At 45.8% G+C, this 13,781-nt stretch overlaps 2 protein-coding genes across 4 annotated transcripts in view; one reads left to right on the top strand and one right to left on the bottom strand.

Annotated features, from left to right (window-relative positions):
- Positions 1-596: 596 nt before the first annotated feature.
- MAP2K4 (mitogen-activated protein kinase kinase 4) overlaps positions 597-13,781 on the bottom strand; it is an 80,428-nt gene continuing 67,243 nt past the window's right edge. For all 3 annotated transcript variants that reach the window (XM_042255678.2, XM_027974872.3, XM_027974871.3), the window contains 4 exons: positions 7,905-7,982; positions 5,364-5,512; positions 4,286-4,331; positions 597-3,163 (listed from right to left, as the gene is read on the bottom strand). In XM_042255678.2, the coding sequence (XP_042111612.1) occupies positions 3,050-3,163; positions 4,286-4,331; positions 5,364-5,512; positions 7,905-7,982 (387 nt within the window). In that variant the 3' untranslated portion in view covers positions 597-3,049. The remainder of the gene's footprint in view (positions 3,164-4,285; positions 4,332-5,363; positions 5,513-7,904; positions 7,983-13,781) is intronic.
- LOC101114791 (kelch repeat and BTB domain-containing protein 4) lies at positions 11,097-13,251 on the top strand. The gene has a single exon (XM_004012713.6). It carries the CDS (start codon positions 11,100-11,102, stop codon positions 12,705-12,707), a length of 1,608 nt encoding a protein of 535 aa, XP_004012762.4. The 5' UTR covers positions 11,097-11,099; the 3' UTR covers positions 12,708-13,251.

The raw sequence follows: 13,781 nt of genomic DNA, 5'->3' as shown, positions 1-13,781 counted from the left end.
CCTCCACCGGGCAGTCACAGCGCCAGGAGCAGACCAAGTGCCTGGTGGCCAGACGTCAGGCCAAGGCAGGCCGGCTTCTTACAAGCTGTCTCTCCACCACAACACAGGGTCAGGGACCCTCAGCTGTCAGCAGCAAGAAAGCCGGGGCAGGCCCTCATGTGCTCAGTCACATCCAACCCTTTGCGACCCCATGGACTGTAGCCCGCCAGACTCTTCTGTCCATGAGATTCTCCAGGCAAGCATACAGGAATGGGGCTGACATTTCCTCCTTGAGGGGATCTTCCCGGCCCAGGGATCGAACCTGTATCTCCTGTGTCTCCAATATTCCAGGAGGGTTCTTTGCCACTGTGAGGAAGGTCAGGGAGAAATCAGTCTGGAAAGACCCCATCACGCCTGCTCCAACAGAAAGCAAAGCTTTCTTCCAAGAAGAATAAGCAGAGAGAAGGCAACCACGAGAAGCGGGGAGAAAAAGAAAGAAGCCATAAACACTTGTGGAACAAGAGAATTTTTCCCAATGTGAAATGCACAGATAATTTAATGGAATTTACTTGATTTTCCCCTCTCAGGGTCTGACTTCAGAAAATCGAATTACAAAGTCATCATCACATCCTAGATTTATTACAACTGACCTGCAGGCAAGAGGAGAGAACTATTACATCGACACTTCGATTCCATGGATACATCTTAAATAGAGGGAGAATTCAAACAAGAATACAGGATAAACTATTCCCAAGCTCCAGGAAGCAGTCATGTGACTGAGCTGCACTTTTTACAGACAAATAAGGCAGTAGCCCTTCACATCAGCTTTCCGACAGTTTTTATACATATGCTTCTGTGGTACAGGAGAGAAAATAACCAGAGCTCACAATGTACAGTTCTTATACTATTGTTACAGTGTGTGAACACTGTACACCCTTTTGTTTTCATAAAGATACACTGTAATAAACTCCTTGCCCTTGAGTTTATAGTTTATAATAATCTATGATTAATACACTAAAATTGCCTTTTTTATGTGGTCGTCCACATGAGAGAACGGTCAGATCAGCTCCTGGACGGTCAGCACTGTGTTCCTCTCCATCTGCATATGGCAAAGTGACCCCACGTGGAGCCAGACAGAAGGGTGACCACGGAGATCCGGAGTCCTCCTGAGTCCCCGGGAGCCGTGGGGATTGGGGGGGGGGGGGATGGCTTGGCATGGTCAGGGGCAGGCGCTGCAGGGCTTCCCCTCCAAGGCTGGGAAATCTGGGGTTTCAATGCCACGGGGGAGAAAACAGGAAGATCAAGCGAGTGGACCAAAGCGAGAAACCACTGGTGGATTCAGAAGTTGACAGGATGTAACTGTAAACAGCACCATTCTCCCTTTGTTGTTGAGAAGTGTCCGTGACTGTCACCTGGGAGGAGACACAGCGACACCCATCGCTGTTTGGTTCCGTCACGGCATCTGCCGCGTCTCAGACCTCGGCCGCTTTACGCGCCAGTGGGCGTGAGCTGCTCACGGTGCTGCTGGACAGACTTGACCGTCACACCTACGCAGGGCGTCAGGGGGGCTGGAGGGAGACCTTGGAGACCCGGCTCGCGGGGAAAGGAGGAAGGACAGCAGAAGATGCAGATTTCAACGGCCTCCTAGAACTATTCCGGGGTTCTTTGGGGGTTTTTTGGCTTTAGGGTTGTTTTTTGCAGAATTCCAATCCTAAGAAACGTGGTGACCTGCTCAAGTCTTATAGGTGAGGAACTCATGTAAAAGAAATCCTCCTCTGGTCAAGTGTTACCTCTACAAGAGATGCTCTTTCATAACCCGCCACATCAGCTGGGCCCCACCTTCTCAGCCTTTTAAACTTGAGATCATGGCGTACACTGGGGGCTGTACAGATTCTTGGTAAGGAACATCCCTGGTAATCATAAAGGTTTCTGTTATAGGGAAAAAGGTGAGATACTGGATCAAGCAAGAGTCACGTAGGGGCAACAGCCCACACAGGTGGGGAAAGAGACGCAGAAGCTGCAGACCTGGGCCAGTCATGCCGCACAGCTGAGATCTGGCCTTCCGCTGCCTAAAAGACATCTTTATCTGATCAGTCAAGGCACATTGCTACCAGCCACTTCTCCCCGTCAGTGAGTTACGGTGGCTAGAGCATCAGGCTTGGGACCAGGGGAAATACATAGCTGCTACAAGTTGTTCCAGACAGGGTTCTAGGATTAAAAACATCTGTAAACTTTGCCCTCCGTATTCTTCCCTTCTCAGCCCGGGTGGTTTGTGGCAGGTGGAACATCCAATTGGCAGCACACCGAATTCTGAGAATCAGCACCTTCTCTGATGCGTGGCAGACTCCTGAGTCTCCCCGATGGAGGGCAGAGGACTGGGGGTGGGAGCGGGGGAGAAAAGAACACGTTCTATCCCATCTTGGTATTTTCACGTTCTCCTCTCTGAACGCAGCACAGTTTTTGGTAAAGATAAATGCGCTCTAATTTAACATGATATTTCAAACAGGGAATTTGGCTGAGCACATGGATCCCCAAGCGTGGACAGTGACTGTCAAACAACAGAAGGTCCAATCAGTCAACCTATTGCACTTGGTGAAGAAAGTCTACCCCTCCTCCGTCTCCCAGCTCCGGAAGGCAAGGTGTCTCGCCAGCCGCGCCCGCTGCGCGCTCCAGCCCAGAGCCTGCACTCAGACATGGCGCGGCCACCACCACATCCATCCAGCATTCGGAAGCCTGACGAAACACCCTTCCAGCAGCTGCGTCTCCAGGCTTCGAGTCTAGAAATGAGTTTACAATGTGGTCTCATCACAGTCAGCAAGCTGATCGTACTGACATCCACGTTCACGGGAGAGCGGGCGAGGTCTCTGACCGGCGCTGCGCTGCGCGGGTGCTCGGGTCGCACGGGGATGCGCGTTCGGGGTGGCGGGAGTATACAGACGGGATGGAAACAAACACCAGTCATGGTGTGCATGGTGTCTGGCGAGCAATAAAAACACTGTGGTAGGGGTGAAGGTTCTGTACGTCTTGCTTCCTCTCAGCCCTTTGTCTAGAGTCTGACGTAGCAGCGACATCAATCGACATACATGGGGGAGCTCGGGGTGGCTGGCATTTGATCCAGGATTTTACACACATAGCATGCGACCTCGACGGCGCGCTCCTCATACATCAAAATAAAGGGGTGTTTCTGCAAGAGGATGGAAAACAAGGAAAAGAAAAGACATGTGATCAAGATTCACATCGGAGCTCAGAGGGAACTGTTTCTGCAGAGATCCAGCTCTGCAGGGTCCAGCCAGGTTGAGCTGTGAAGGGCTGCAGTGAGGCAAGCCAGGCTGGGCTCCACGCACGCAGGTTAGTGAGATACCATACACGGTGCTGGGCTCTGGAGGAGCCACCCTGGCTGTGGGGTCTGCAAGCTTATCTGCATATCAGGGCCCCTGTGTTCTTCAGCACAAACCAGAGCTAGAGCCTCTACTGCCCTCCAAGAGCCCAGAAGCACGGCATGAACCCCAGCTGCCATTCCTCCTGGATGCAGGACGTCCCCATGAGCAGCAGAGGGGCCTTACAGCAAGGTTTCCACCGTGATCTCTGACCCTCCCCCTAACTCTGAAAGAGGCTCAGCAGCAGCTCCTCCCCCCGTGTGCTTGTGCCTGCACCTTCCAAACGCCACGGCTGCAAATCTGCCTCCCAAGCCCCCTTCTCCATCCTCCATCCCCAGCAATGTTTTTCTTGCATAGTTTTGCTATGTACACTGACTCAGTAAGCTTAGTCAGTGCTGGGATGGACCAGAGTTTTACCTAATATCCTTGGAAAGCTAAAATATTCTCACTTTATTAGCTCACAGTACTTTCTTTGCTCCCAGGGCCAAGGCCAGATCTGGTACTGCTTAAAAAGCCCCAGTTCTACAGAAGGTAAGAACTTTCAAAGAAGCGGGAATGGTCCATGGGACGGAAATTTGCATGAGAGCTTTTAGTCAAGGCAAAATGAATACAATAAATGGTTACAGATGCGTCTCTCTCACACACACAGGCTGTGGGGTGGGAAATAGCTCCTGAAAGCAAAGGTTAATGTTCCTTGGGGGTAGTTTTTAGCACATGCCGAAGCCAAAATTTCCCATCAGAATCCAGCTAGTAAATTAGTAGGAGAATCAGACACAATTTTTGTCTTTCCAAATCTCCTTGTTTTTAAAATATCTTTAAAAACACTCAATAAGGTCAAGCAGCATGGCCAGCGGCTTGCTCAGTGAGCCTGCATCCTGGAGGGTTCAAGTGTGAGGAAACACCTCCTAGCCCCAAAGTCTCAGACTCACCAGGAGTTCCTTATACTTTGGCCTTTTGGATTCATCCTTCGTAAGGCTAAAACAACACAGAAATTAACATCATTAAAATGGAGACACAGTTACTCGAGTATTTTTATTTTCACAAGCAAAAGCATCACAACAGGTCAGGTTTGTTTTTTTTTTTCTCCTTCAGATACAAAGTCACAAAGCAGCCAAGCTGCCAAACCAAAGACAGAAAAACTTCAGCAATCTGACCACGAAATGTTAAAGTCTTACAGGACCTAAAAAGAATAGAGAGAAGCAGCATTCCCAGAAAGAAAACACGGAGAAAAAGGAAAGCATTTTCAAGAATGAAAAGAAGGATATACAAAACGCTCCAGCTCTTTGCTCACAAACATATCTTACTTCTAAATCAAGTCGGATAAACAGAATAATTATCAAAAACATTCAAATGATAACAAAACAGGTTTTATTTAATATATAGATTGAACTAGTACAAGGCACAACTGTACTCTTGCCACATCAGTATGTATTTATTCTTACGTGCCATACACACACACACCCACACGTTAAAAGACGAACACACAAAAACATCAGGCATGCGGTTCACGCGTTCCTTGGCTTAAGATCTCCCTGAGCCAATGTATGGTTCTACTAGTCGAGCTCTGGGCCTGACCCAACTATGTTACATGTTTATGTCACAGCAGAGACCCACTCCTCAAAGTCTGACCTGGTAGGATCTTAACTTAGTAAAAGTGTCCACGTGATTCTGGTACAAGTTCACTGGAGAACCACACCAGAGTAAGAGGGTGAGTCTCTCGGAGGCCGTATCTCTTGTACAAGGTACTAGAAATCTGGAGGCAGCAGCTGCTCCACCACCCACATCTGCTCTCCTCCGGCGCCTGAGTAGCAGAATAAGAGTGACGCCCCTCCAGGCTTGCTGGGACCTTCCATGTAGCCACAGTGACCAGAGTCCCAGCTCAGAGGATACAGTGATACAAATAAGGCCCTCTTCCCCAGTGCAAAGTACCAACATTGCTAAGAGGAAGTAATTACCTCACTGCCCTCTCACCATATGGTTTTGAGTATTCATAAGTCAAATACTCACCACAAGTTGACAAAGTTGATGAAACTTGGGGAGAACTCCCTTTCCTCAGAGTTACTCAGCTGTGGCGGATCCCCTTTCACAACTTGTGTTAGTTGATCAAATACGCTATTCCACTTTGGATAAGGAAAGCGGCCAGTGGCCAATTCGTACTAAAGAAAACACAGAGGAAAAGGCAAAATACTCTGGGCATTATTTGTTACTTCACATTACAATTTGAAAACTCCTGACACTCCTGAAAAGCCTTGAATCAAATCAAGGCGAGGTTGAGGGACGAGCTTTCAGAATGTCTACAGCCAAGTGGAAGTGATATTTAGAAATCAGAATGGCAAGTCCTCACCTGCCCCAGGTCATATACATTTGTGAACTGTGTTCGCATTTTCCACTCTGTTCGGAGGGTAATGGAAACCCAGAAATTGTGTGCTTTTCCGAAGAACTAGATTTAACTCTGGAGAGTGGACTAAATGAACCCCATTTTATGTGCACTGACAGGTGACTGATATGCAGAGATGGCCCCAAGCTCATCAGAGACAGCACGTGAGAGAATGCGCTATCTGAGAAGCCTGGCTCAGAGCTTCCTTGGCTGAGATCTGATTCTGTCGGTCCAGTCGAATGTCAAAAGTACTAGTTTCCACCATGAAAGCAAGGCGATCAAGCAGACATAAAGCCACCCTTCAACAGGGAGACGGTGAGGAAGGCCTTCTTCCCCAAAAGACACTCCCCCAGCTGGGTACTGTCTGCTCTACACAGGGCCTCGGAAACCAGGCCAGCGGGCTCATGCACGGGCACATAGAAATCCACTCTTTCACCTGTGGTTTCTTGTTGATGAAAATACAAATGCTTGGGAAGAAGGAAACCTCACTGACCATTCATAGCAATGGGAATAACTTCATCAGATTCATTTCTGAGAACAGGTTTTAATAAGAGAAGGAAAGAGCAGGATGCATGTTGTAAGGTGAAAGACTTCAGATCTCAGAAGTTAATTTCATCTCATCCTTTTTATACAATTATGAGAATAATGTCTATGAAAAGTAAATTATAAAGCAATTATAAGTACTGAATGCCTTGCTTTTAAACAAAGTTTAGCCAGATATATTAAAGGAAACTGCCAAAAAAAAAAAATTCCTATGTTAAAACTTTTCACAGAACAAAAATTTTACTTTACAGTAAAGTAAAAACTTGCTTTCTAAGCATAACTGGCTTGGACACTGATGAATTTTTCTGAATACTGAATATCCTTATTCTATGCAGTGGACAGCTGTTTGCATCCTTCTATGCAAATAGTTGTCTCAGTTGGAAACTACAAGTCTTGCTCCAGTCACCAGACCTAAAAGAGTTCCAAGTTTCGTGTTCTCTCCTGAGTAACTGGGAAGGAATCCCTTTCGTCAGCGGCTTCATGTTGAGAAGACTCCTCGAGGTGTCTCCCATGTTTGGTCACAAGGGCAGCCGGATGGAGTCTTCCGCAGAGCTGAGCTGTCAGCCTGCATGTCTCTAGACAGACAGGTCATTAGGTGTGGTGGCATGACTCACCAAGGACAACTCACAGGGTGTGTGGTCCTCAGCAAGAGGATCTTAGTACATACAGTGCTGGTGAGCAAATGGAGACTGTTTAATAAGCTCCAGGAAGAGTCCCCTGCCCGGAACCTGTGGTCTCAGTGCTCTGGGGTCTTAAGAAGATGGGGGGGAAATAGCAGGATAAGTTCTGGGCTGCCTACCAAAAGGATATAGCAACCTCCCTGCCCCGAGTGATAGAAAATTTACATTCCAATGTGGAAGAAGCTGCTCTGTCTGAAGTCAGAAAAATGCCCTTCAGCCCTGGTAAAACAGCACACACAAGAAAATAAATCTGAGACTTCAAAACGAATCTTGGTATAGGGAAATCAGCAAATAAATATATTTTAAAAATAGAACCAAAATTTCAATATAGCCCAGAAGTGAGACAGTTCTTTCTTGGTTGTTCTAAGGCAGAACTTTCATTGGGAATTATCACCTCAGCAGTTCTTGTTCCTCAAACAATGGACTCACTATCAGCATGTGTGACTTTCCTGTTTGGGGAGTGGAAGATTCTAAGCAGTAACTATCTTCACACAGATAAACGTGTGCTAACACACACATTGTCCACAGTATCAGTGGACCTACGACTCCTGCTGGAGACGCGGGAGCCTGCGCACCTGCGCTGACCGCGAGTGAGCCAGCCCCCTGCTCCTGCTCTGAGCGTGGTTCTGACTCCGAGTATCTGTGGCCAAGAGATCCAGAGGGACTGCATTAAAGAGCCCCAGGCGCTTCACAGAGCCATGAGGGAAACAATCAACTCTAGTTTGATTTTTAAGGTAAAAACTTGTTCTCAACAATTAGAAAATATAGTCTCTGCGACTGCAGCCATGGGGTGAGGGGTGGGGGACAGGAAGAAACAGTGATATAAAAATCAAAGACAGGAAGACATGGGATGTGTTCTTAAGAGTGGTGGAAGACTGGTTAACTTTTCTTTCATTTCTAGATTTCTTGTCATACCACCACCACAAGGCAGAGTCACCATGAACTTACCAATGTGATCCCCAGACTCCAGACATCAGAGCGGACATCGTAGCCTTGGCGTGACGCACTTGGGTCTATTCTTTCAGGCTGAAACACAAAGAGAAGCCACAGTCATTCACGACGCACACACCCCAGGTGCATGTAATGGAAGCACGGCTGGGTAGGCAGCCAGAATGCCAGCACAGTCCTCCAGGAACCCATGCCCAGGGACACACAGGGAGGAAGAGGACACCAACATTATCCTGAAACCAAACAACAAGGGAAGACCCAGCTCAACGGCTTCCTCCATAAAGGGGAGACAAGGCTAATTCTTCCCCCTAAGGATTCACAAGGGTTTACAAAACTGAAGCTGAAAACAGACGAAGGGAGAAAGGGGAAGAAAAAGGAAAAAACAAAGAATTACAACGGGGCCAGATTAGTAGTAAGTAATGGTAAAAAGAAGGGGGGGGGTGGGAGTGGGTGGGAAAGAGTAAGTCTTTGGATCTTATCCCTCTTTGCTTCAGTGAATAAAGACACAGCACAATATATTTGAGACACAAAAGCAAATACAAGCAAATTTATTAGAATTGCTCTACTCACTCTTCATCATAAAGTTAAATTTGTATTTCTATCAAATAAAGATATTTGTCCAACTAGTCTAACTGTTACCCAAATTAAGGCTCTGCCAGTAGTACAGTGTATTATCCTACCATAAAACCAGCAAAAATCATTTTTAGTAATTTCTATGAAGGGAGCATCTTTACATTTTTTTGAAATAAGGGACCATTATCCACAGAGTGTCAGGGATGGAGAAGAAAGAGAGAGGGTGTCAGTAGCACAGAGCTGACAATGGAGCCTTAACTAAGACTGACAGCAACTGCTGTTGAAAGAAATGTCCAGAGAAGCACAATAGTCACTGTGTAATGCTCTCTGCCTGTCGGTAACAATTAGTTTGGAAACCTATGCGTTCTGTTTTGAACATGAGTACTATGGAAGCTTTTCACCTTTACTTTTAGTTGTAAATATATGTATTTACCTGATAACATGCATTTTACATAATAATCCCAGACAGTCAATCAAGAAAGAAAATACTCTATCCAACAACAGCAGAATACACATTCTTCTCCTACTCACATGGAACATTTACTAACATAAACTAGGTTAGTTTATGTTAAAACATAAAACACACTTTATGTTAAAAAATGGAAATCATGCAAGGCATGTTCTCAGACCACAAAGTAATTATATTAGAAATCAATAACAGAAAGAAAACCTGAAAAATCCCCAAATATTTGGAAATTAAACAACACACTTCTGAATAACAACACATGGATCACAGAAGTCTCAAGAAAAAAGCTATAAAATATTTTGAACTATATAAAATAAAATGACAAAGTGAAGTAATCAGTGAAAGTGTACTTGGTTCATTAGGGCCAAGACCCTTATGTTACAAAATAACCTGCAGATTTTGTTAGGTAGGGATGCACATGTTTCTGTTCAACAACTCCAAAAGTTATTTCACTGAGATAATTAACAATTTTATATTTTGATTAGCCATTTCATTCCAATATTCTTTCTTTAATGACTGTAAATACTGAATTATGCAAACATTCTTTGAGCCAGTTTCACCAAACTGCCTGTCCAGTTTTCTCATGAATGAGTTAAATACATTCTTGACACGTTTGTTCATTATTTGTATGTGTAATATTTTTAAAATTTTGAAAAGTATTCTTTGAGAGGAGAAGACACTTAAGATCCATGAAACGAATTAAAGATCCTGTATCCTAAAACTAAGTAGGAAGTATGAGTTTGAAAAACAAAAAGCTTTTTAAAACTAACACATCTGGGCAAACTCCAGGAGATGGTGAGGGACAGAAAAGCCTGGTGTGCTGCAGTGCATGGGGTCGCAAAGAGGAGGACATGACTTGGTGACTGAACAACTCAAGAGGAAAATATCAACTTAGAGAACAGGGTCTGTAACATGAAGCAAATAGCAAAAAAGTAACAGATAAAACAATCTTATATCCAAAACATATAATTTATAATAAACATACAACTCAAGGTACTCTGTATTGAAGTATATAAAATAAAAACCAAGGAGTAAGGAGAAATTGACAATCGCAATGTTATCAAATTTTGAACTCAATTTTTTTTAAAGAGGCAAAACATGCTGAACAAATGTAATTAGTAACACAGAACAGATCTTTTCCAATATTTCCTTTTTTAACTGATCATTTATTATGCTAAAAAAAAAGAATTTTAATATGTGCCAAAAGGCAGGAACGTACATGCTAAAAAAAGCAAGGAATAAGCAAGAAGATTAAAATGAATCACTTTGTACTAGTTAGCTATTTGTGTAACAAAGCACCTAAAAACTTAACAGTTGAAACCAACAGACATTTATTATTTCAGGTTTCTGTGAGTCAGGCATCAGCAGGTATTAGTGATGGGGGTTCTGACTCAGGGTCTCTCTTGAGGCTTCAGTCAAGCAGTCAGCCAGGGCTGTCGGCCTCCCCGGGGCTGGAAGACGCATCACTAAGCTCACACAGTTACCGCGGGGAGTCCCTGATCCTCAGCACATGAGTGTCTCTGTAATGCTGCTTGTTTAAAGTCTTTACAGCATGGCAGCTGGGCTCCCCCCAAGCAGCTATCCAAGAAGGAAAAGAGAAAAGCAGCCCCCTGCCTCTTTATGACCTGTCCTCAGAGGGATGTGTTCATTGCTGCCACACACGGTTCATGAGAAGTGAGCCACTGAGTTCAGTCCACACTCAACGCTGCACTGATTCACCGCCTTTCGAAGGGAGTATTTAAAGAGACTGGACAGACTCTAAAACTACCACATACTTGGTACTTAAAACACTTCAGTAAACAGCTCTGAGACTTAAAACAATAAGAAAAGGAAAGTACACATATGTATACACATGCACACACACCTACACATATGTGTGATGCTAAGGAAACAGTAAAACTTTAGCTTTCATATAATTATGTACCTTTCCCCAAAGACACCTGGCCAAGATGGACTTCAGCCTCAAAGAACAGAAAACTACACTAGCACAATGGTTCTGAGCTCTGGGGAAAATTTTCTGAGCTCAAGGAGGTCAAAGTTATATCTTTGATCACTAGATGATCAATACTTTAATGTATGAATAAAGAGAAAAGAATTCTCCTAATTTGATTTTTAAAACTAGCATAACCCGGAGGTTCCAGGTACCGGGCTTCGGAATGAAAGGAGGGAAGGCAGACAGCTGGCAGAGAGAGAAGTTGGCTACCACCATGGAATCACCAGAGGAACCTGGAGCATCCATGGATGAGAACTACTTTGTGAACTACACTTTCAAAGATAGGTCACACTCAGGCCGTGTGGCTCAGGGCATCATGAAACTGTGTTTGGAGGAAGAGCTCTTTGCTGATGTCACCATCTCCGTGGAAGGCCGGGAGTTTCAGCTCCACCGATTGGTCCTCTCAGCTCAGAGCTGCTTCTTCCGGTCCATGTTCACTTCCAACCTGAAGGAGGCCCACAACCGGGTGATTGTACTGCAGGATGTCAGTGAGTCTGTCTTCCAGCTCCTGGTTGATTATATCTACCACGGGACCGTGAAGCTCCGTGCCGAGGAGCTGCAGGAGATTTATGAGGTGTCAGACATGTATCAGCTGACGGCTCTCTTTGAGGAATGTTCTCGGTTTCTGGCCCGCACAGTGCAGGTGGGCAACTGCCTGCAGGTGATGTGGCTAGCAGACCGACACAGCGATCCTGAGCTCTACACCGCTGCCAAGCACTGTGCCAAGGCCCACCTGGCCCAGCTGCAGAGCACAGAGGAATTTCTTCACTTGCCCCACCATCTACTCACTGATATCATCTCGGATGGAGTTCCATGTTCCCAGAACCCAACAGAGGCAATAGAAGCCTGGATAAATTTTAATAAAGAAGAAAGAGAGGCTTTTTCAGAGTCACTCAGGACTAGCTTGAAGGAAATTGGGGAGAACGTGCACATCTACCTGATCGGGAAGGAGTCCTCTCGCACGCACTCGTTGGCTGTGTCCTTGCACTGTGCGGAAGACGACTCCATTAGTGTGAGCGGCCAGAACAGCCTGTGCCACCAGATCACAGCAGCCTGCAAGCACGGCGGGGACCTGTACGTGGTAGGGGGATCCATCCCACGGCGCATGTGGAAGTGCAACAACGCCACCGTGGACTGGGAGTGGTGTGCCCCTTTGCCCCGAGACCGACTCCAGCACACCCTGGTGTCTGTGCCTGGGAAGGACGCCATATATTCACTGGGTGGCAAGACACTGCAGGACACCCTCTCCAACGCGGTGATCTATTATCGGGTGGGTGATAATGTCTGGACGGAGACAACCCAGCTAGAGGTGGCGGTGTCAGGGGCCGCTGGTGCCAACCTCAACGGGATCATCTACTTACTGGGGGGGGAGGAGAATGACCTGGACTTCTTTACCAAACCGTCCCGACTCATCCAGTGCTTTGACACCGAGACAGACAAGTGCCACGTGAAGCCCTACGTGCTGCCCTTCGCAGGCCGCATGCACACGGCCGTGCATAAGGACCTGGTGTTCATCGTGGCCGAGGGGGACTCCCTGGTGTGCTACAACCCCCTGCTAGACAGCTTCACCCGGCTTTGCCTTCCCGAGGCCTGGAGCTCTGCCCCATCCCTCTGGAAGATCGCCAGCTGTAACGGGAGCATCTGTGTTTTCCGGGACCGGTATAAAAAAGGAGATGCCAACACCTACAAGCTTGACCCTGCCACTTCAGCTGTAACTGTCACCAGAGGCATTAAGGTGCTCCTGACCAATTTGCAGTTCGTGTTGGCCTAAGGCTGTTGAGGGCAGGAGCAGCTGGCATTTGCCCTCCCTCCCTCCAGCACCTCCCTATCCAAACCCAAAAGTCCCCGGAGGCCCCCCCCCCAACTCGGGTGTTATGTTACTTTCTGATACATGTTAGAAAGGCAGCGCCTCAGCCCTTCCCTGAACTCCTAAAAGAGTGTTCTGTCTGGGGCTTTTTAGACTAATGCTACTCAGCCGGCTGCTAGAACTGAGAGTAGGCCAGCCTGTTCTCCACCCCCTGTAATCTTGAGCCTCACTCACTACAGATTGCTTAGAGCCTGCCTCTTCTCCACCCTTAGGCACAGCCTCCCCTCTCTACCTGATCAATGTTAATAGAAGCACCCCTGATCCCGGGACAGAAGGAAAGATGTCCAGTCTCTGTTTTTTTCTGTAGCCTGCAAAGCGGCTTGTTGGTCATTTTCCCACAAATAATTAGGTGTTAGAGTTCTCCTTCAGGTGTTGCTTGGAAAAAATGGACTAAACCGAAGGTGTCCTTCACCAGCAAGAGGCTACACTAGAATTCAGGATGTCCGTCTATTCTTTTTCATTTCTCCGTCAGAAAATGTACACTTTGGTTTTATTTTTGGCTAATTCCAAGGAGTAAGCCAGAAAGAAGTAGAAAGGATTATTTCTGGTTAATAGCAGAAACTTTTTTTCAAACTCAAATATATAAGGTCACTACTCTTTTAAAAGCTCTAAGATAAATCAAGAGCTAGGAACTGTTCATACATATAAAAGTTTTTGAAGGGAAAAAAAAAAAAAAAAACTAGCATAACCCATCTAACACCTTTACAATGTATACTATAAACCAATCTCAAACGTTTTTGTGTAGCAATCATAAATATTAACATGGCACATGTAAAAACATATTAAGCATATCAACTATGAACCATAAAGTGATTACCTCTGGAATGCCAGCATGGTTCAACCACTGGAAATATATGTTACTATGATGTGTCATGTCAACAGCTACACCGAAACATTTCATCATATACTGAATGATGCCAAAAAGGCATTTAATAAAATTTAATAGACCTTCCTGATTCATTCTTATCTCTCTCTCTC

The sequence above is a fragment of the Ovis aries genome, chromosome 11 (genome assembly GCF_016772045.2).
Source record: "Ovis aries strain OAR_USU_Benz2616 breed Rambouillet chromosome 11, ARS-UI_Ramb_v3.0, whole genome shotgun sequence".
Classification (NCBI taxonomy): domain Eukaryota; kingdom Metazoa; phylum Chordata; class Mammalia; order Artiodactyla; family Bovidae; genus Ovis; species Ovis aries.
This window is presented reverse-complemented; position numbering and strand designations above follow the sequence as displayed.

Excerpts from the sequence above, each read along its gene's own strand:
- LOC101114791 (XM_004012713.6), top strand. The coding sequence starts at position 11,100 with ATGAAAGGAGGGAAGGCAGACAGCTGGCAGAGAGAGAAGTTGGCTACC.